The sequence below is a fragment of the Vidua chalybeata genome, chromosome 11 (assembly GCF_026979565.1).
Source record: "Vidua chalybeata isolate OUT-0048 chromosome 11, bVidCha1 merged haplotype, whole genome shotgun sequence".
Classification (NCBI taxonomy): domain Eukaryota; kingdom Metazoa; phylum Chordata; class Aves; order Passeriformes; family Viduidae; genus Vidua; species Vidua chalybeata.
The window spans coordinates 5,381,752-5,405,774 of NC_071540.1; the positions used below are offsets into that span (position 1 = coordinate 5,381,752).

General features: G+C 39.8%; 1 protein-coding gene across 1 annotated transcript; it reads right to left on the reverse strand.

Moving 5' to 3' along the window:
- Nucleotides 1-380: 380 nt before the first annotated feature.
- TDRD12 (tudor domain containing 12) lies at nt 381-23,780 on the reverse strand. Its single transcript, XM_053952833.1, has 32 exons — nt 23,755-23,780; nt 22,248-22,297; nt 20,488-20,646; nt 20,039-20,175; nt 19,045-19,164; nt 18,384-18,439; nt 17,462-17,547; nt 16,345-16,546; nt 16,076-16,152; nt 15,190-15,248; nt 14,429-14,489; nt 13,667-13,771; nt 13,093-13,275; nt 12,492-12,645; nt 11,399-11,526; nt 10,666-10,854; nt 9,796-9,924; nt 8,841-8,958; nt 7,946-8,079; nt 7,634-7,854; nt 7,334-7,433; nt 6,012-6,199; nt 5,500-5,707; nt 4,860-4,952; nt 3,769-3,938; nt 3,179-3,241; nt 2,983-3,089; nt 1,906-1,960; nt 1,334-1,447; nt 1,100-1,253; nt 939-1,005; nt 381-605 (listed from the first exon to the last, which is right to left on the reverse strand). Exons 2-32 carry the CDS (start codon nt 22,266-22,268, stop codon nt 520-522), a joined length of 3,744 nt encoding a protein of 1,247 aa, XP_053808808.1. The 5' UTR covers nt 22,269-22,297; nt 23,755-23,780; the 3' UTR covers nt 381-519.
- Between the last annotated feature and the right edge of the window lie 243 nt (nt 23,781-24,023).

Below are 24,023 nucleotides of genomic sequence, written 5' to 3' on the forward strand. Positions count from 1 at the left end.
TACAGACTAGTGCTTTGTATGTATGCTAAACCTACTTCTTGCTTCTACTTCACAGAAGAGGCTTTGTTTTTTGAACAAAAACTAGATAACTTACAGCTCTTAAATATCCCACTAGAACCTAATCTAGCAGCCCGAAAAAACCCAAACACCTTACATTATATTTAGGTATTAAACAAGTCAAGAACAGAACAAGCAAAGGAAAACATCTGCTCCACAGCTGTTTTTTTCAAGCAGGTAATTTCTGTTGCCATCAGGATTCAGAGCAAGACTAAAATACAGATTGCATCAGCTCTGAAGTGTTCTTACACCAGGTACAGCTTCGCCAGTACCTGTTCTCAGGGCAAAGGTTGTAATTAAGCACAGTTGCAGTCAGGTTCTAAAGGCACTAATGTTTTTAATTAACAATTACATGAACAAGCCACAATTACATCAACGATCAACTCAAAAATCAACAATTACATCAACTACGTAATTAACAACAATTCAATTCTTATCAGAGAGAACTTCTCCTCCGCGTTATTAATCACTTTCTGTATCACTCTCTTCTGAGGACTCAAACCACTCCTCAGATCCTGCAGGAGGGTAGCTCAGTCTTGCAGCAGAACCTGCAAGTGATTAACAAGGTGTAGCATTTGTAAACCAGGAAAAATGAGCTCCAGAACACATGGTACTATTAAATGACCCAACCCAGCAAGCCCCAACACTTTTGACTACAAACTAGACCACAACACTCAGAATCACTTCTATCTGCCTTTAGTGTGTGCTATGCTGACAGAAAAGTGCTCTGCTGCCTCTAGTTTGCTCCAGAGGTCCCCTCAGTTCTTTTCAGAGAATTTGAGCAACCTGCTGCAATAAATGAGTATTTCAGATAAAGCCAACCTAAAGAGAGAATGCTGATCGTTTTATGTATTATAAACACAGACTCATTCAATTCTTACCAACTGTAAAAGGCCTTTCATCTTCAGACTCCTCCCAGTGTTCAAAATCTAAGGACACGTGAACATTCTGTTGACCAAAAACATTGTTTGAAATACCTGCTCTGATGCACAGCAAATGTGTTCAGAACATTCAGTAACTCTCAAATTAACTTTCACTTCACCTTGTTCTTCAGTAATTTGCACCATGCTCCTTTTTTCTCTTTTACCATTAAGATCACAGCCTCTGTATCCTTGATCACACATGTGGACTTCTCTGCAATTACTGACTGATACAGCTCCAGGTCAGCCACATAAAGTTTGCCCTCTGAATAAGCACTGAAATATACATTAAGTTTCAAAACACTAAATCCAAACAAAAACATTTTGCCGATTATACTGAAGTTTCTTAAACCTACCTGAAAGTCACCTTTTCTCTAGAGAACTCGCATTTACTGTCAGTTGCCCTCAGTATTTGTACCCTCAGTGACACACTCACATCATCTTGAAACCACTTGATTGGTGGATGACAGCTGAAAGAGAGTTCATTTAATAGGTATTTTCCAAAGCAAAAAACCACTGAGTCAAGCTGTCTCACATAGAGTCAGAATTTGCCCATGAAGTCACAACTCAGCCAAGGAGCCTGGGCCATGCAGACCTGGCACAAGCAGTAGTGCCAGTGAAGCAGGTGATGGGACACCTTTTGAGCTTCCTACAACAGCACCGTATTCCAAATTTCTGGAGGAACACATCTACAAGTTCCACAGGGAGACACACTCCACTGACATGGATATCCCACAAGAATCACACCTGCTGCCTGATTTCAAGATGTGACGACCATAGTCTGCCCTCCAAGTGCCAAAGGAAAAGCTAACAGCAATACCAACCTCTGACAGATGAAAAGAACTTTTCAGCTTACCACAGGAGACGGAACAACCCTGTTTGGCAGTTCACATAAAAGCAAGATGGGAACGAATCACTATTTTCTTACCTTTTCTGCTGATGCACAGTAGAGTCTTCTGCTTCTTTTGTTTGAACTACAGCATCTAAAAAGAAGACATCCAGAAGTACCTTTTTTACTTCCCAATACTACAGAAACCAGGTATTCCCAGAATTTCCCTATACCATCACAAAAATAACTTGCTAGCAACCAAATTACTGTCTTTGTCCTTTATACTGTGCACTTCCTATCCTGAAAGATTTCACCAAGTTAGTAATTCAACTACAAATTTTAATTATCAAAAATACTGTAGCTGCTGTTAGTAGATTTTAAAAACCCTAACCAAACATGCCGTTTTCCAGGTCAGGTCAAGGTTTTCTCTAGTTTCAAAACATTGTTTATTTGACACCTGAAACACAATTTTGGGAATTAGTGGGGAGTTTCAGGAATGAAATGACTACTAGTAGTGTCAACACCACAGCTCGAAACATGGCATTAGTGTGACTTAACAGGGAAAAAAACCATTCTACAATAAGCACTCCAGCCTTTTGATCTGCCCAAACTTCTTTACCTTCCACTGCTCTGAACTCATCGTGTCAGCTCCTAGCAGATAATCCTGTCGCCCTGCTATGCCTAAGCATTTCTAAGCCTCTACTGACAGAAGAGTAAACACATCCTTGGGATTGGAAAAAAGAGAAATGGGAGGGGGGGGGAGGGAAAGCACTATTTTCTACCATCTTCAGTCTTTGGAAAAAAATTATTCTCTCCGAGAACAACTTGTATTTCAACTCCCTTAAATCCTGTGGCAATGGACAGCAGAGCTGTTGTCCACTCTACAGCAGAGATGTCCTGCTCACACGTTCCAAAACTCACAGCCAAGGAATTCCAAGCATCTCAAGGACACAGCATCCCCCAGCCAGCCACACAGTTATAGTAGCAAGAGTCACTCTCTCCGCATCTCCTGACTGCTCACTGCAAGGCAGCTCTGGCTGCCTGCAAACATCAGCCACATGGTGCTGCTCTGTGTAGCCAGAGCAGTCTGCAGCTGCCAGGATGACTGTTAGGTTGGTATCAAGCACCTAACTTGAATTCATGTTTGAAAACTTCTGGAAAGGATTGAAGGCTTACTGCTTGGAGGAGTCACAGGACTGTTACTGCTGGCAGTATTTTCCTGTACTGATGGATCCTGTGGACTGGCTGCTTCCTCTAGACCAGCTGTGTCCTCTTTTGTGCTTCTGAACACAGGACAAAGCAGTTTTAAAAGAAAACCCACAAATGACAGTCAGCTTCACCTTACTTTGCCTCCCCCTACTTTAACCCGTACCTTACTAACAAAGCCTGTACTGAAGTTCTGAATTTTTCAACAGTAGTCTCAGGCTTAGCAGGTCTGTAAAAAAAATGATCCAAGCAGTTGCATTACACACATTTCAACACACAGCATCGCAATAAAGTTGTCTGATCCTTAGCATTACATGCTTTCATGAGGACATGGAGGTTCCCAACCTTTCTTTCCCAGAAGAAAGGAATAAATGCAAACGTGTTGTGCCCGAGATACCAGATGTTTACTGACTGGTAAGCATCCAAACCAGCTAATGAGCATCATCAATTGTAACAGAATCTCAATTCAGATTCCATACCAACTACAGAGTTAGTAAGTTAGGAGTTACAGAGTTAGGCAAGTTACTAACTTGCCTGTCTGCATCAAATTCTAGGTTAACATTTCCTAGATTTACAATTTTCTTTTCCTTGGTGTTATGGGGCTAAAGAGCAATTAATGGAAAGTAGACTCATTACAAACACAACTGTTTCTGCATTTAAATGAACATCACTGTCAGTTGTATTATTCATATTCGGTTAAATAGATTTTTTCTCTTAATAAAGTACATGCTGAAAAAAAAATTTGCCAACACTTACAAGCATTCCAAGCTCTCTGCGTGATCCAAAACTGCTCTCTGTCTGCATAGCTTCCGAATTTCTCCTACATGTTCAGGATTGTCAGTTCCCAAACCAGTCGACAGAATCTCAGACCGAATGTTGTACTCATTGATCCATATCTTCATCGTGGGAAGATTGGTAACCCCAACCTTGAATTACACAACATAAGGGAAAGCACAGCTCTTTAATGGTCTCTCTCCAACTCAAAGCTGCTCTTTTAGTCAAAGTTCAAACATAGCCCTACTGACTTACAACCGCAGGCAATTTGGTTTTCCTGATTTTCAGACAGGAACCTCCTCCTGATGTTTATTGGTTTTCCAAGTATCACCATCATTTACATTGTGATAATGGCTCAAGTAACTGGCTGTTTGCACTAACAGAACCAGGATAGCAATTCAGTAAACAGTGCCAGTCCTGATCATATAAGTGACAGCCATAATATACCTCAGGCAGTAAAGAACTGTGAGTCCCAAACAACCTGAGAACAGCTGAGGGGGGTGGGGGGCACAATAAAAAACCCCAAAGCCTAGAAAGTGATGAAAGGCTGAGCTACATGTACGGGAACAGAAGCTACTAAAAAGAAAGACTTCCAGATCATTTTCTCTTTCCAATACATTTTTCACTTAATTTGCTCCACAAAATCAAGGAGTCTGCTGGATGCTAATGGATATGAAACTGTAAAACAAAAACTCGCAAGAACAAGAGCATCCGTTTTTTTGTGTTCTGATCAAGAAAATGAAGGAGAAAAGCTTCAACTTTTTTAATTTGCAGAAAAAATTTATACTAAAACCGACTGCAAACTCATGTAAGGGCTCTAAGAGTGGAATTAAGAATTCATGAACAAAATAAATTAAGTCTACTTCATGAGCTCTTGGGTATCAGCAAACCATCTTGGAGGATCCACGTTTCATTTTTCCAGTGGAATGTGACAAACTGCAGAACTGATTTCACAAGACAAACTACTGAACACTAGTGCCTCCCAAATACACTTTTATGACTATTCTACAAAGTTAGTCTTGGACCATGTGCAGATATACTAATACTTCCCAGTGCTGCCATTCTATACCTACCATTGGGTCAACCCAAACTGTCTTTCCCAAGGTATGCATCACTTTTGCATGATGAAGTTTTCCTTTAATTTTGCTATTAATGTGATCAGTCACCTAGGAAAAACAAGTTATCACTGCACTTGAGATGTACGGATACCAACACGCTTTACAGTCTCTTTAACTACAATGAAACAACACCTTCTGAACTTAACAATGAATAGAGTATTCAACAATTAAATACAGTTTTGAGTAAACCAGTGGAACACTTTAACTTAACTGTAAGTCAGAACAGTACTAGCTTTCAAGGATAATGAAAGATCACTCAAACACAGGTCAACTCAGAGAGGCTACACTTCCCCTGTTCCTCCCCTAGAATCCAAAGCAATGAGAACCTATTCTAAAAAAAAAAAAAAGACAATAAAATAAGAAAAAAAAAATCCCATTAACTTCCCTGTATTATTTCATAGCAAAAAAAAAAAAAACCAAAACAAAAACAAACTCACCTTCTTAGAATCTGCCCCAATTGAAGGTATTTAGTGTCAATACTAGTAAGCAATGCAATTTGGTACCCAAGTTTACAGTTTATAACTGTTTTCTTGTAGAAAACGGAGAGAGACGGTAAAGAACGTAAAGGAAATATCATGCAAAACCCGCTTATTACCTTTGGATTCCATTCAACTTCATTATCTATGGGTTTTACTCTACAAACTATAATTTCCACAGCCTGAGGTGGCAGACTCTGGAACTTCGCGGGTAAGTGAAGCAGCTGATCACTATTCACTTGACTTGTCCTGCCTTCATCTATGTATTTAACTGTGAGCTTGGAGACATTTTCCTCATCTTTTGCTGGAGTCTCTACCACCTGAACCCTTCATATAGCAGGAAAAGAAACACAGAATTATTATTCATGTAACCAGCTGTGCAGGGTATTCTTTAAAACTGCTCTCATTTTAACATTGGTGTTTTCACAGCTCGCTCAGTAACTGAGTGCATGTGTGAGGAATCATCTTGCTTGCCCTTTAGGAACTCAGAATAGTGAAGAGCTTTTTAAAAGCATTATTGGCATAGCAGTGGGTTTTTTTGCTGCTTTTGAGGATGGGCTGACTTTTTTTTTTTGTAATCCAACAGTAAATATATGCACATGAATAAAGTAAAAAGCCAAAACAATTTTACCTGTGGCAAATGGCTCCCTCACGTAACGCATAGAACACTGACTTCTCAGTGGTGTTAACAGAAATCCTATGTCCCGGTACCTTGAAATAATCATCCATTTCTTTAGCAAGAACTGCATATTGGTCCTTTTGTTTCTTGACTATTCGACCAAAGTAGTTTGTTGCATGTACAATGAAGAGAGGCAGGATCTGAAAGGATCAAATACATCAGCAGAAAGGAGGGGTGGATGATTTCTCAAACCAATTAAATTGAAGTCTTTATATAGAGGTCACATATCTACTTCCAGACCCAAAAGGTGACAGATATGTTGCTGTACACACATTTTTCAGAAAACAGCGAGTTGTTATTATTCTCAATCCTAACTGCCCATAGTTCAGTCAGCAGTGGACAGCAATGTATGGCACAGGAGCTGCTGCATGCCAGGTGATGGTATTCCACCTCAGTGAACACCAGTGAGTTCTGCCAATGATCTGCCAGGCCATTAACCACTCACACGCTCTGCACCACTCCAGCTCTACTCTGAACACTCCCCAGCCTTACAGGGAAAACTGACTGCTCTGTTCACGAAAAGGACTGAAAAAAGGACTGTACACAGCTGTGCACACCAATGCATGAAATTCTGCTTTGAGAGCACCTCAGATAAAGCCCGAGTCTCAAAGGGAGCTGGAGACACAAACTCTCACTCTTCATAAGGGATATGAACAATCACTGCAGCACAGTCAACTGTATAGCAATGAAGGTTTCATGGGTCTGAACTACTAAGTCTAACTAAAACAGCACTCTATAGCAAAAGTCTTCCAAAACACTGGTGTTTTTGAAGGAAGTAACTCAAATGTTCTACCTACAAGAGGGGAGCTCCCCATTTCTTGGACATACTATAAATGAAAATACATTCTCTAATCCCAAGGCCAGAAAATACTCCGTTTTCAGCAAGTTTGCATGAACATGTCAGCTAAGAAAAAATCCTTCCACTTCAACTTCTCTTCACTTCCACAGATTACTGTTTCCTCTACAAGAAATTTAAGTTTCTATAAACCTCTTTGTTAATTTTGATATACAGTCTCAAATTATAAACTGAATGAATATACAGAACACAAGTCCTCTTCCCACAAAATATGAGTCTTCAAAGCAGAAAAAAAAATCTGAAGTAAACTCAGAATTCCCTACACAAAACAAAACATGAAGAACATCTGGCACACTGATTTATGCAAGGGACAGTACATTAATCCTACTGCAGTTGGGTTAATGGAATAAAAAAATATTAAGTAGCTGTTTAAGACCTGTCCTCTTGGTACCCAAGCCCAAAGAAAACTGTAACTTACTGTCACACGTTCAGGTGTTTCTATCATTTCATCTGCAGTATTCTGGGCCGTGTCTATTGATAAATTAATTCGATGACGATCTGGACACTCTGTTCTGTTCCTACATTAAAAAAAATACAAGTTTAGAAAAAAACTCTTTGCTTTCAGTTGTAAACTACTGTTAAGTGACTTGCAACAGGCAACAGAAGAAAAAAAATCACAAACAAAAACATGTTTTATGTAAAAGCATCCAACAGGAAAATTCATCAAGGAATCAGCAGCAATCATCCTTCAGGGCACAAAAACCAGACACTTCCTTACCTGCAAATCCCAAATGTTTTAAGAGAAGCACACAGGGGTCTTGAAAATTTCTTGTCTTCCTCAGATTCTTGCACCCTGGTAGTCAAATCATAGAGTTCTTCTGGAATTTCAGCTTCTGCATGCTTTAAGTAGTAGAGAATCCCAGGCACGTGACAGGAACTGTTCTCTGTCAGCAGAATGACTGACTTGGCCTTTGTATCTTCCTGATCTACAGGAGAATCCTAGAAGTAATGAGCAATATTTCAGGAAAACATTTATGTATCCACCAGCAATAACCCTGTGTAGCATTACCCAGTCAAGGTTCACCCAAACCTTTATGCCAGCGCAGAAGTTGTCACTCATGCTTTGCAGGCGCTGCCCAAAGACTGCTGGAGATGGGAAACTGAAATGGATCACCCAAGTTGCATCTGTGATTCCCAAGGACTGCAGGCAGTCATCTGTTAAAACTAAAGCACAGGTTTCACACAGATATGTAACTGTAGTAAGTCAAACATGGGAAGTATCACATCACACACACCACGGCCAATTTCCTTCTCCCGACTGGAAGATGAAGATGGATTTTTCCCCAATACATTCCTGTAAGGCTTTTTATTTCTCCAGTCAATAAATCTCATTAGCATATGGGAGACACAGCATTTCATGCCAAGCTCACAGAATTCTCCACTTCCTGTCAGCACCACAGAATACAGAGAATTGAGCACCACTCAGTAATTCACAGGAGTAAGACAGGAGACAGCTGAAATAGTGTAGGAATTCCCATAGCTCTGTGCAGAGCTAAGTCCCCCTTCTTTTTTTTATAGAACATGAAGAACAAATTGAGTTTGAAAATGGATAAAGGCCTTTTTTACTGAAAAAAAAAATAATTGAAAAACAGCCCTAATAGAACTTACAGAAAATTATTACAATAAACCTTTGTAGTTTGGAAATTATTTCAGACATAGTATATCCTCTGTAGCAGAGACAATTGTGAAATGATGGAAAATCTTTGAAAACATTGGTAGTTCTTTTAATTAACCAGGGAAAATAGTAACAGGGAGAAAAGAAGAGAAAGAAAAACTAAAGGGCTGTAGCACTAAGAAGTAAACAGAGAACTGGAAAGAGTTCATAGGGATCTGCCCCTGTGGAAGTGGTGAGATAACCCAGTTTAAGTGCTTGGTGTAGATCTTATTTCTGCATGAAGATACAATCCCAACCAGAGAATCCTCACCTAACACAGCAGGAATGCCAGAACTGTGCATTTTTCTCCACCTCTCCAAGACACACTTAGCATTACATGTGCTCTCTCTATGCTTTTTCAAGGAAACTATTGAGTTGCTCTTCAGTGCCTGCATAGCAAAGTGAAAAGTTACACAATCCTGCAATGCTGCAGTATTTTTTCTCCAATCAAGTCTAATAGGCAGCACATCTTACTAAAATTTAGCACATCTTACTGTAGAGAGATACATCAAAGAGATAGCGAAATTTAGGTTGCTTATATGAAAAGAAAACTGTATTAGTGGAGATAAGGTTCATTAATTTCCTGTATTAAAAAAAAAAAAAAAACTACAAGCTCATGTTCTCATATTTTAATAAATTAGACAGACATTTAAGAAAATAAAAATGTCAAGCTTTTCCTTTTGTTAATGTGCCCTGATTCCATGATCTAACAAGACAAAGATTCATGTTTCAATCTCTCAGAACAAGCACTCTTCATCACATGAACCCTTGAAATATTTTCACAGGCCATGTAAAATATTTGAAGCTGGTGTTCGAAGAATTCTTGTTCAACAAGAATTACTATGAACAGATCCAATCCTACTTTAACATTAACAAGTATTTTTTTAAGTGGTGGCAGGGTTGGTTTTGGTAGGCTTGAACCCTCAAGTATTCAAGGAAAATGTGTTAGAAAGTTACAATTGCAAACCAGATTTGCTTCCATTAACACTCAAAGAATAAACATTCCAGATGCACTAATATTTACATCAGAAATGAATCCTGTAAGTATCACATGATCTATACCAGCTATTTGCTGACAGTCAGTCTGGAGTTACTTTTAGCAAGAATTATTAACTTCCAAATTCATATTCCTCCTTTTTTCTCAGAAGCCAAGATATTTTAGTTTGTTATTATCTTAAAATTTAGAAAAAAAAACCCTGTTTATACAAATTTAAACACTTTCTTACCTTATGAATCATCTCTACTTCAGTTACTGAGTCAGTGAAGACCAGCACTTTCTGAAGATTCCTCTGGGTAAAATCCAGGATTTTGATTAACTCAGCAGTTCTGTTGCTGTTCATGCAGGGTTGCACCACCTAAAAGCAAATACAAAACAGAGAACTAGTAATTCATATAACCCATAGGTATTTTACTATTTAATTCTTCCTAATCCTAACCTTAATGCATCCAGACACTGACACTTTCAGTTCTGCTCAATCACTAAGGCTTCTCACAAATTTTGTTTTCAGTTTCCTTACATGCTCAGAGTATCTACTTTTGGAGATTTCCCAACATTTAAATTCCACAAACGACGCCATGCTGAGACACACTGTAATTCAAATCGAACTTAAACCATTTTGTGTTATTCCTCAGGGCTACACCACATTGACTTTTTGAAAACTAAGTGAAAAGATACCTGAAAATATGTAAGAAGCCATCTAGAAATTTGAAGTCTAAAGTTTGGTATTGTGTGAAAGCAGCAAACCAAATGCTTTACTTGATTTGCCTTGGCACTGCCTACCTTGTAGTTCTGCCAGTCACAGCTAACAACTGCAAAAACATTCTGGTAACATTCTGGTCAAAAATGTACTGTTTGCAAATATAGCTCATCAAATTTAGAGTCATTTGCACTAACCATGAGATAGTCAAAGGACTGTCTTCATCTCAGTCCTATAAAATAAAGTAAGAGACCTCCAGCTCATTCAGTGACTTACCTGCACATGATTTCTAACAGCCACTTCAGCTCACACTGGGAGGCAGCACTGCAGCACCACCTGCTTCCAATAAACCAGCAGCAGCCACACATGCAAGCAGTGGTGTAGCTTCCTAAGTTTTACCTGTTGCACATTTCCAAAGATGGCAGCTTCTTCGGTAACAGTTATCACAATGTGAGGATCATTCATGAACTCTTTTATCAAGGGTGTGATATGTTTATTCCACTGAGTTCCCACAGCAATGATCTGATGTGGTAGATTCCCCTGTGCCTGAGCAGTGGCTTTCTTGTAACAATCCAGTATAGTAAACACCTAGGAAGAAAAGAGGTTTTTTTTTTTTTCCTCTCCTCTCATCATATTCCAGCAAGCTCATGACAGCCCAGAAAAATACACTGTTTGAGAACACTTTGGTCCAGTCATAAAGCCACTACCACAGCAAACGACAAGTTTCACCCCCAGGTTGGTATGTACACTTTTATCCTATTCTTTGCATGACTTCTGAAGCAAGAGGAAGCAACAGGACAGCATATGCATGTGCATGCAGGATTCTGTCCAGAGAAGATGGAAATCTCAGGAAAAAGATCTATTCAACTCTGCAATATAAAAAGCCTAGACAAAGCAGATCTGAGAGGGCAGAGGCATTCAGCAAAAACGAGGGGGTAATTAGGAGACAAGCCCACCCTGCCAACACAGCAATCTGCAAAAATGAAAAATAAAAATACAAAAATAAGGAAAAAAAAAGAGGGAGTTCACCATAAACCCACTTCCAGTGGTTTTTTTCTCAGTGTGTGCCGCTGTTTCACACACATGCACAACTGGAGCAGCACTTTGCCAAGTTACTGTGTAAGCCATTTACCTGTTCAGAAGTGTCAGAGAACAGCACCTCGATCTCATCAAGAACAAGATGGCAAACCCTACACAACAACCTAGTGTTATGTTCCAGCAGTCTCAGGAGGTTGTAGGGTGTAGTCACTACTACTTCACCTACAAGTTGGAAGGAAAGACTGTTACCATTAACTTACTACTTGGAAGAGTATTACTGTGAACAAAGGACATGGTAGCTTTATTAAAAAGGGTCACATTTGTATTTCAGATTCATCATCTCAAAGCTGGGGAGTTCTTATTTTTCTACTCCAAATTTTCCAACTTATGAGTGGGCGAGTCTCTTGATATTTTGAAATCCACTGAAATTTCTGAAGGTTACCAAGTTTACAAAGCAGGAGGTAATCTCATCTTCCAGTACACGCTACTGGAAGTAGAGGTAATAACTTTAGAGCCAAATAGGTAGAAGAGAAATATTTATAAATATATGCAAGATCAATTTCAGGAAAGTTCAGTTTCAACAGTGGAATAAAGCACACCTTGTAGCCTAGGAATTTACATAGATGTGTGTGTGCATGTGTATCTATCTACACATAGAAATAAAACCACACCAATCTTCACTGGTGCAAATACACCAACAGCTCTGCTGCTTAAAGGTCTGATTTCACCCACCAGGCTTAAACTTGAATGATGGATGAAATAATACCAACTGCTGAAATGGAGTTTTACACAATTCTTCATTGTTTTGTCCGTAGTTCTATTCCCTTGGCACAACAAAAGCCACTTTTGAAAATGCAGGTATCATCCAAAGCTCAACAAAGGCATCGAACCAGAACACACCTAAATGTTTGAAGTACATATATCTAAGCAGGCTAAGTCTCCCAACAGCTTTTTTATCACTTCTATGCTGCTTCTCTGTGGAGCACCCTCTGCACGCTACTGAGTTAGATGCATGAAGTACTGAGCATTTATTGTAACAGCAAATTGTAAGCCACCATTTAAACAAACAAAACCCCCCAACTTCACTTTATAAACCAAGAACTTGAGAAGCAGAAATTGCTCTTTCACATGCTCCTGCAGCCCACACTACCTTCAAGCATAAAACTAAGATGACAAAATATTCTTACGGCCTTGGATTTCCATTTGGCTGGCTGCTTCCTTGTTCTGCCCAAGGATTATGAGCACTGGATTAAGGCGTCTGCAGCCTTTCCTGAATGTTTTCAGCAGGTCAAAAACAAGTTGTGCTTTCTTCCATCCAGGACATACAATCACTGCTAGTGGCTACATACAGAAGTACAAAAATTGACAACACAGTATTAGACAGAAGTACAGAACTTTAAGAATCTTGTCTTACTAGGGTTGTACTGGGGCATTTTCAGAGGTCCCTAACAACCACAGTAATTATGTTTCTATGATCTAATACTATCTAGAAAATGCATTATAGTATTTAAAACAGCTAATACCCATTTTAGTTTAATAAGTACATACTACTTATGCAGAAACAAAGCTCCATTGTGTATGTAAGTGGCAGGGCACGAACTACTTGTTAGGGATTGCTTTAAAAGTTTGCTTTAAAAGTAACTCACCCCATTCACAGAGTCCATCCAAGTCCTCTAAGAGGCCTTACAGAAACTGGCAGGCATCACAAAGATACACTGAGATGACATTAATGCATACATTCCAAACATTCACAGTTGTAACAGGTTCTCTGGCCCAATATATACATACCCCACTCATGTTTTGCAAGGTTTGGTAGTCACTTTCCTGCAGAAGTGTAAGAACTGGTGGAATATATAATAAGGGATCATTTCCCTCATGGGAGATGGCAACAACATCACATCCCCAAGCTACTGGTGGCCAACAGTAGGACTGGGTGAAGGTAGGGCCTGAAAACTTGTTCCAAGCAAGTTCCTACAGAAAGAGAAATTAAGAGTTTCCCATTAAATCTGTGTACTTAAACACCAACAAAACAAGACAAAGCATACTAATGAGTGATTTAAAAACTTCTGACCCACTATGTAACAAATGTCCTTAACAGGTAATATGAAAAAAACATCTTCTGGGCTAAGCTGTTAAATTACTGTTTTAAAATTCAAATCTATTTGTAGTAGTGGCCAATATACCAGAAAAAAAACAAGTGTAAAATCTTTACAGCATTCCTCCAAAGCTTCATTTATTCAATCACATGAACCATCTTGTACACATTCTTCAATCAAACTCAGGTATTACTGTATTTACTATGGTGATTTGAGGTATGAAACTTGTCTTAAAAAGATCATCAATGTAGTATCGTCACTGCTACCTTTTTCAGACCATCAAAAAGTGGCGCTGTTTCCAAAAGTGATGATGGTTCAATCTTCTTGCTCAGGAACACGAAGTTTTTTTCCTTCCCAACATTTTGAAAACTCTGAAACCATGAGATGACAATGGCAACACTTAACAAAAGGGGTTTAGCTTACATAAAACTCAGAAGCACTCACTGTATTTAAAAAATGGCATTTTGATGTAAATGAATCAAATTCTAAATTCACTTTAAATATGATTCATTCATACTGATAAGGTTACACAGACCAAGTGCAAGATAAAAACTTGTTATTGCTATTCCTGAATAAAGATTTTCAAAGATGGTCTTAACTGTCTTAAACCCCTCAAGAGATGCAGTGGATACTCTGTGTACAGCTGGCCCTCAGTCCCACAAGGAGCAGCACGAGGCAGGGATTGCAGTCACAATGCAGATGGAAATTTCTCTCCACTGCTCCTCTCTTCTCTGCTCCAGTGCAGGTCCTCCACAGACTGCAGCCCTTTCAGAGACATCTGCATGGAGCTCCTTCTACTCCTGACCCTGGCACTGCCTGCTTCGCACTTGTTTTTTGTTCCCTTCCATGTGTTTTTGCCCTTTCTTGAATTCAGAGAGGCATCCCCAACTTGGCTGGCTGGCACAGCTTTAGCCTGCAAGGCCAATGTAAGTGCAGTGAGCCCTGGCCTCCTTCCACGAAGACCCAGTGTTACCAAAACCAAAATGTTTACACAAGAGAAGTTAAATGAAAGCTAATGTTTGAAATACCTGTTGGTCATCTTCAACTGTGTATGTCTGGAGGGAACTGAAATTTAAGAACTGTGGAAGCCTGAGAAACAGAGATATTAAACCCAACATAAATGCAAAAGAAAAACGTAATTTATAAACACCACCAGTATTTCCCAAGTGTCATGAAGCAATTCACTTTAAGTACTTCTGACATATCTATGCCAATGAGAAAAACCCTCAGTACAAGAGGGGAAATCAAAACCCACCACCTGAAAAGCAAAATTTAGTGAAAATCATCTTTCAGAATCTTTTTTTGTAGTTGGTAAGTTCCCTGACATTAGAAGAAAACCAGACTGTACTGTAGGAAAAAAAGTTCCAAAACATAAAACATCTTTGCATCAGTTTGAAACTGAAAAAAGAAATACTCCTGAGGTTTACTGCATATGCATCAACTGACCTGCAGCACAGTGAAAGCATTACACAAATTGACCCAGTCATATTTCATTAAATCTGAAAACTTTATAAATCACACTAAAAATAAAGCAAAGTAACACACTTATTTTGCAGAAAAATACCTCCCCCACCACACCCCTGTTGTCAAGCTACTGTTTAGAAATTACTGGTATTTTTCCAGGGTAACTATCAGCAGCTTCCAAGTCCCTCCTTCCCCAAAAGCATGTGTATGTACCTTCCCTTTCCCTCTGCCCTTTAGAGGCCTAAAACAGTAACTGCAAACACACTACAGCTCCCAACTGTCTGATTACAGAATCATTCTGAATATTTAACACGCTGCACCACACCTCTCTGTCTGGACTGCTTTATCCTCCTTGGAAGGCAAACCTGGCACCATGCTGACCACCTAGAAAGGAAACACATTTTATGCAGTGGCACGGCAGAAACTGCCGAGATCACTGCCTTAGGGAAAGGCAGGGAGCTCAGGACAAGCACCAGATGCTCGTGCTGCTGGCTGGAGAGTCCAGGTCCACAAATGACAGAGGCAGGAGGGGCTCTTCCTACGAGGTTCCAGTGGCAGTTTATTGACTGGCACACCAGAAGGGCTCAGGGACAGAAGAACCAGAACAAAGGCAGGCTCCAGGGGTTACATATGGGATGAGGGAGGCGGAGCATCAGGTCTCAGGGCCAGTGGGTAGAGGGACCGGGGCTGGTGCAAAGGTGGGGCCAGGGGAAAACAACCAACAGGGATACAGAGGAGGAGTTGCATGAAATGGGAACCAATGAGGAAAGTGGGAACAGGGAACATTCTAGAACTGGGAAGGAGAACAGGGGTGATGTAATTGGGGCTATTAACATAAGGAAGCAAGGAATTGTGGAGAGTGTCGCACTGTCTCAGCCTAACTCTAAAGTGACCGTCCTCTCAAAGCATCTCAGTTTCTGCATTTCCCTCACCAACCTGGGATGCAGCAATTTTAAGCACTAAAATACTGTTCAAAATCAGTATTTAAAACACAAAGTGGTTTTCTTACCCAACTGTGGGATTCTCCAAACATTTTACAGTATTCTTTTACAAATTCTAAGTTTCTATGACTAAGGCAACAATTTCGATGACACAAACTTCAGAAGACTGTCTAAGAATAAGAAGCTGGGTGACTACAGCCCTCCTAATCTGGCCTATGTATATTTACATTAGTTTGTATTTCACAATTTAATACAAAATGTAATACTTACAGGCACAGTATTGTCATTTAGATCTGTGCGTGACCTTTGGGATGACTTTTCAAGAACAGACTTACAACCAGCAAGACCTAAAGGTAAATAAAATGGAGATACCAATTTCTGATTATCTGAACATACAAAAAGTCAGAGATGCACACCACGTGTCCCTGTCACTGGGATCCAAACCAAGACAGGACATTCCCATTCCACACATCCAACTAAACACACAAAGTGTGCTTAGTCCTGCATGTAGGACGGTCTCCCCCCATCGCGGGTCCCACCTGGCCCAAGATATGGTGACAACTCCTCCCCAAAGGGCAGTTTTGGCCTGGCAAGAAATGTAGGACCAACAAACTCCACTGGAACACACTCAGCATTTAACGACACTTCATCGTCAGAAGCATCTGAAGAACGCTCTGCAGTCCCTTCATCTTTCTTGTAATAAGCAAAGTGCTTTGCAACCAGTTCATCATTAACACAGATCTATAAAAAAACCCAAACAAGATCTTTTTTGGTCAGTGTCAACAAGCAATAAACTACACCAGCACATACTTGTTTAGGATTTATGTGAAGCTTTAAACAAAAGCAATGCTTTTATAAATGAAAAACAATCCTCCCAAAAATCCAACTAAACAGAACCCCAGATATAAGAAGTACCAGTGAATGCTTTCTGTCAAATATTATTTCTAAAAAAAGCAAAGTCCTATCTTCCTGTATGTTCTTTCAACAGGAGTTCATTAGTGATTTTCATGTGTCTGGCCAAAATTCTGTACTGAATTAACTGTTTCTATGAGCCCTACACATCTAAAAGAACCCCCTAATCCAGTGAAGCCTGTTTATTTCTTTGGATTCAGCATACATCATAATCTGGCAGAGAAAAGAGTAGTATTGGGCCTAAGACTTCTTACATCTACCATACAGCTGCTTAAGTCTGGCAGTAGCTACAGCAGAAATTTAACACCAGATACACATTTTGGCAAGTGGAACTAGAGTGGATGTTTTTACCAGCTGCTTAAGGATTCATCTGTATGCAAGAGTGTGAACTTTGGTATTTTTACAGTATTGTGCAACTGCCTTACTGAAACATCTTCAAATATGATACCACAAGAAGTACACCAAATAAGGCATATAGTTATCCACTTAAATACTGGCTGGACTTCACTTGCTTGTCAATAATGAAAAAGAAAAAAGGCTCATGCAGAGAAAAATACAAGTTCTGCCTCTTGCAATTTCTCCAGAGGTTAACAATGAACAGCTTTGTAATAAAAATCACTAATAAGTTAATGATTTAGCTTCTACTGTATCTGATTGAAACTACAAAACTCACAAGGCATGCTTTCCAGTCTTAAGCTAATAGCAAAGTACACCAATAGAGTTGGAAATATAAAAGTATCTCACCTTTTCCTCTCCTATAATCACAAAAAGAAACACCTCTAATACTTCATCTTCTACTGTCTGTATTGTGGCTTTAACCTCGGTAGCATCTAAATGTAGTAATAAACACAAGAAAAAAGATTAAACCCCATCACACTATCAGCATTCTTCATTTATACTTTCTGAGACAGACAAAACTAGGCATCACAATTAAAAACATGTAATACTCTTATTTCACCTAAGTTAAATGAGGAATTTAACAGTAAAATTTTAAAAACTTAAAAAACAATGAACACTTAAAATAACAATAAAAACTTAAAAAAACTTAAAAAACTTTTCCTCCAAAAAGGAAATTGTCCTTAGTCTTTGGAGGAGGATCGAGAGTTGAAACAGATTAACAACCCCTCGAGACAAACCACTCTTAGTTCTACACTGAAACTCTTGGGCTCTGACAGTTTGGGGCACCAGCATGTGTTCTCTAAGTGTGACATTTCCTTTTCTTGAAAGAAGTTGTAGTTGCACATCTGTACAGCTTTGTCACACTTTTCACTCGGGCAAACACGGCCTGTGAAGTCCTGAAGCACCTCTGCACACGCTGTTGCAGGACAGCTGTGATGCTGATTCAGCATCTCATGTTGAATACACAGAATGGTTCCAATGTTCAAAACAAACGTGACATGAATGCTCCCTCAGTTAGCCTAATCTAGCCTAAACACAGTCTATTTAATTACCAAAACGTATGCAGCATGGAAGCCCAGAGTACCCAAAATACAGCTCCACAAATACTTGTGCCTTAGTCACTCCATACTTAGGCAGATCTTTTCTCATTGTTTTTAACAAACACCATTTATAAATATGATCAGGTATACTCAAGTATAATGAACTTTTACACAAGTACTACATTTCTCTAACAATTGGTTTTTCCCAAAACTGAAGTGCTATTTACCTTCAAGAAGCTTTCGAAAATAATGGATAGCAGCAGTATCCCATCTTTTGGCTGGTCTAGGAAAAGAAACACAACCAGTTTTTCCACATTATCAAACATGAAAATAGTAATTGAAAAAAAAATTCTATACAAGCACAAAGCTCTATAGTATGCAAATTCTCACAAAGTGCACAGCTACACAAATGAGCAGAATCTGATTACTTAGCACATTACTTTAGTCTTGGTAATATTGTTCCAGCTCATCAGTATAATGAATTGATCAAAATTAAAAGTTACTGTTCTGTCAAGGTATCTTGGCTTGCACCCAATATAAAACATGAAGAAATCATAGAATTATTTAGGTTGGAAAAAAAACCCAGTATCATTGAGTCCACCCAGTAACTCAGCGCTACCAAGGCCACCACTCAACCATGTCCCTTAGTGCCACATCTATACATCTTTTAAATCCCTCCAGGGGTGGTGACTCCACCAGTTCCCTGGGGAGCTTTGTCATCTCAGCTGGAAGAGAGTGATTTTCCTCTTAGTAGCTGGTACAGTTCTGTGTTCACTATGAGAATACTGCAGGTTTCTTCTTGAAATATAATCCCTTCTAAAAAATTCTGCACTAAACCCTCACACTGCAGAAATGCACCCATAGAATGTATTTACTAGCTCTCCTTACCCTAATTTGGCAGTGTTTTCACAGTAGTCAATATACAGTGTCAGTGGCTTTGTGCAGTGCAGCCGACACTTCTTTGCTCTATGTGGCATCTTCGCAAATGCTCCTGCTAAAACTCGAATGCTGCAAAATAAAGTGGAAATTATCTCATTTTACAGGGCAGAATTTCTTCTCCAGAAGTCACTGGTCTCACAAACCACCTCCTGTATTTAACCCATTGTCAAGTTGTTTCCCAACAAAGCAACAGTCAACTTAAAAACATGATTTATTTTAAAATGCTTTAAGTAAGTTCTAAGTTTGTGGAATACTATCAAAACCAATTGGGTGAAGTTGCTTGTGCTCCAAGTTGCATATTTTAAAAGAGAAACAAACTTTAAGAGCCGGACTAGTTTGCTCCAAAACATAAGAACATATTTTTCAAGATTTTAAAAACACAAGGTTTTACACACATTTCATCAAGAACTCAGAACCTGTGAAAACTCACCTTTTTTTGGCACCATGACAAGACAAATTGTCAGCTCTCAGTAAACAAGTTGGTCAACAGCAGTGGGAAAACCCCCACATATTTCTGTTTAGACCTCAAAAGCTGTTGCAGCAAGTGAAACCCTGCTTCTATAGATAGTTTTTGTTCCTGGACTTCACTGGCCAGAATTTTTTTTTAGTATATACCAAATTATTAAAGAAGAAAAGAATATAAAGGTAGGTTTTAACTGGCAAGCACACATCTCAATCACTACAGACTGACATTATTTCTATTCTGAATCTTTAAAAAAGCAAAACCTAAAATGGAAAGCATCTTTGAAGTATCACAAAATAAGGACTGGTTTGCTCTTAGGTTCTTTCAAGTATATAATTTGGTTAGCAGCTTCTTGTGGACACAGCCTACACCTCAATTAAACCAAAGCACTGACTGATAAATATCAATACCATCTGTATCTATTAACATATTTATTATGTGATGCATTAACAAATACATCACTGTAACAAAAATACATACTTCTTTGATGCAACAGAGCAGTACTTGGCATAATCCACAAGGAAACACCTGAGCTGGAAACCATCTGCCTGGCACCAGATTGATTCAACCAGAGCCCTACACCAGCACTTCAGCTCCTCACTGAAAACCACATAAACCTGAGGAAGAGATGAAGAACAAGACAGCAGGTTCTTTCAAATGGCCCCAATTACACTCAAAGGTTTTTCAAAGGCAAGGACACAGTATTTATTATTCACCCTTCCATTTTCTTTGCAAAACACAAGCCTTATAGCTTACACAGTTAGGAGGCTTACAGATGAGAAAACACAACTCACGGAGATGCTATTATCTGGTTTTCTTTGTAAAAATTAAAAAAAAAAAAAAAAAAAAGAAAACAACATCTATTTGATACTTCGTCCCCAAACACATTCAAATAATGAGATTATTTATATGTAGAGCAATGATATTACCTGGCCTTTTTCTATCTCCTCTTGTTTTACTTCATCTGCATCTTTGTAACTGGTATAGAACTGTTCCATTTCAGCATTCAGGTTTTCATACACAGTTTCACCAACTACGCCAGGCATGCATTCTTTCACAGCAATCCAAAAGCTACTTGGATCCTCAACCTGGGACAAGGAGTAGAGAATAAATACTACTAACTTTTAACAGTATCTGAGCAGCAGATGTAAAAATAAAACTTTATTTTTACGGGGCACCTTCAAAATTATGGTGACTGACACTGAGATATAGAATGTTAACAAGTGAAACATCTTTCACCTCCACAGCATTAGTTCGTGAAATGGCTTCTCAGCTTCCAGTTTCTTTAGCACTGTAACAAACACCATGTGGGGTCTACAAGGGAGCAGCATTATCTAAAATGCTGGTTAAACCAAACAGTGGGAAAAGTGCAAAGACAAAGTTTTTACTTCCATATGAAGTCCTCAGGAAGGACATAAAAAAAACAGAAAACATGATAAACCTCACCAAGGGGCTTTTCTTTCTGCTCAGAGTGTCAGCATGACAGCCCATTTCTTTAGAACAGGGTGACAGCTTTCTGCCAAGCCTTTGTAAACTGCCACATTCCAGTGCTGCAGCTGATGTGGGTCCCCAGCTGTTGTGGCTTAATCCCAGTGGGCAGCTAAACCCCACACAGCTGCTCCCTCACTCACATCCCTGCAGCAGGATGACCAGATAATCTGAAGGACAGAAGTGGGAAAACTCACAGGCTGACATTAGAACAGCTGACCAAGCAAAGCAAGAGCTGCACGTGCAACCAAGGCAACACAAGGAATGAATTCACTGTTCCCCACTGGCAACTGCTTGGCCATTTCCAGAACACAATGCTTCATCACACACAGGGCTGCTGATTTGGAGAGGCAAATCTGATGACCACAGACATACCTGCAGCTTTTATTGCTCAGCATGACATCATCTAGTAGGGATTATCCCCTCAGTCATCTCTCCTGGCTGTATTCTGCATTTTCCACAATCTCCTGTGAAATTCAGGATAATCTAGCACTATACTACACATTACTTAACACTGTGTTGCATACCCTCTATTTTAGATTTTAGCTGCATCCCTACTGCTGGGAAGAAGGAACTAGAAGTGTAAAAACGGTGAGGAAGGTGGTACAATAGCTCAAGTGACATTGCAGCTGGGAATGCCAAGGCCTGGAGAATATCAGACTGGGAAATCCCATCTATTATACCTATTGCTGTTGATCCTCTGTTTTGAGAAGCAGAATTTCTGTGTAGAGGTAATACAGGTGTTTGGAGAGGCTTGGAGGCACTCTCATGGACATGCTGAGCTCTGTGCTGGGAGAAAGATCAAAGCTCAGAAATCATGAAAAGCACAGGGGAGCTCACAGGGTTCTTGATGAATCCTCCTGAGATGGGCTGAGCCTGCCACTGTCCACCTGGTTGTGCCCCAGATCCTCCAGTTAGCCAGGCAACTAAATAAATTTATTCCTTTTATTTCAGTCTGTGATTTTTCTGGCTGCCTGCCTGTGTTAATTCACACATCTACTCACCTATTTTACAATAAAAACAAGAAAATAAAACCTAAAACAAACAACAATATATATACAAGCCAAATAAGACTCCACAAGTGCAAAGAAATGCTGGTGAATGGAAATACACAGGCAACATTTTTTTTGTAAATGCAACCTCCAGAAAGTCACATGGAAATAGATATTAATCCTTCAGATTAAAAAAAAAAGCAGCATACCTTTAATACCACGACTTCCATGTTTATCTCCTGTGTCTCCCTTATAACTACTGTAAAAGAAAAACATTTCATGAACCATTTTGATCACCACTATTTTTTTCCAAGCCCATTTGAAGAGCATACACCTAAAGCAAGCCTATAAATTTTTTCTACTCATGTCAGAAGTACTAGTTTAGGCAACTTATTGCTTATGATTTACATGTTTCAAAGCGTTCAAACCAGCTTTCTTAATGAGGGACTATGTCAAAGCCTAATTAGGATTTACCATCCATGCTGCCATCTTTTCCATTCAAAGGCCAGCAGAAATAGGCTGATCACAGATAAGGGCTGCTACAACCTACTTGCATGATCAAATGAACAGAAACACCAGAGGATAATTTACAACTTTAAAAAAATCCCTCAGCCTAATACAAAAGAAGAATCCCAAACTTAGCAAACAAATTTAACGTCACAGATTTTTATTAGTATTTCACACTACATCTATCTGCAACGGTACATATCAGATCTACAAGTTACAACACAGTAATCAAACTTCCAGCAAGCAACTGGCATTTCATTTCGGCACAAACCAAAACGAAATCACATCGTGGTATCATCACCGCAGGTGTTTTAAGTTGTTCTTTTACAACTTAAAAGAATTAACAATTTAAGTAGGTGCCTAATTAAATAGTTCAGAAAAGGAAAATCAAGACGTTGTCCTTCCATTGCCAAAGGTACTGCTGAACAAGCCAGAATTCAGCAGCAACAGAGCTACCCTGAGGTGACAGACGGCGACAAGCCGTAAGGGACAGCCCTGATCATTCCCAGTTTAACATGACAATGGAACAGCTGAAACGACTGCAGAAGCTTCACCCAAGGTCATTTAGCGCAAATAAAGCTCCCGAGTTACACACTCGTTTCTTACCCTGCACCGCTAGACTCCAACAAGAGATACGCAGTGCTGCCTTAGACACTTGCAAGTAGAAAATGCTTTTCTTTCAGCAGTAACACGTGAGGGGCATAAAGAACTTCAGCTGAAGCCTCAGGTTAGTTAGTGCAAACCCACTAAATGGCCCATCAACGTGGCGGGGATGAAGCACGCCCACAGAAAAGGTCAGCTCGCCCAGGCCACTCCAAGTAGCACTCCCGCTTTGTTAACAGCGGAGTAGGGAAACAAACGCTCGCTCAAATCCCACACTTACCGCTAGATTGTATTTAACCTGTAAAAATGCTGTACGTCACTAAAACCCTCGCCCCAGCCTGCTGCATTAACACAGACCTACAGAAGGTACCTCTGCAGCCATCCCGGTGCGTGCAGACACTCCCAGAACACACAGCTCGCTATCCCTCTGCCCAGCCGTGCTCCACCTAATCCCTGTTCACCCGGGAGGCGCGGAGCGAGGGAAGAGCGGCACGGAGCAGGACCTTTAAAAACCACTTTCTTCCCTTTATTCCCTCTCCTCAGTCCCTATTTCCCGCTATCCTGACATAGTTCCACGATGGACCCCGTAGGAAAGAGCCCACTGACCTCGTTCTCCGGCGCTGCCGCTCCCCGCAGAACCTTCCAGAAGCCCCCAGAGCCACACCCAGGCTGTGAAAATTTTATATCAGGGGCGGGTCAGAGCCCCTCCAATGGCACAGCTAATTATTCCCGGGCACAAGAAACACCTGACACGCCACAGGACACCTCACAAAGCGTAGGGAAATCCGTCGTCTTGCTTTTGGTATAAAATGGAAACCAAACTCATAGTGAAAGAATAAAAGCCTTACTACAAACGACTTGAAATCAAGAATATT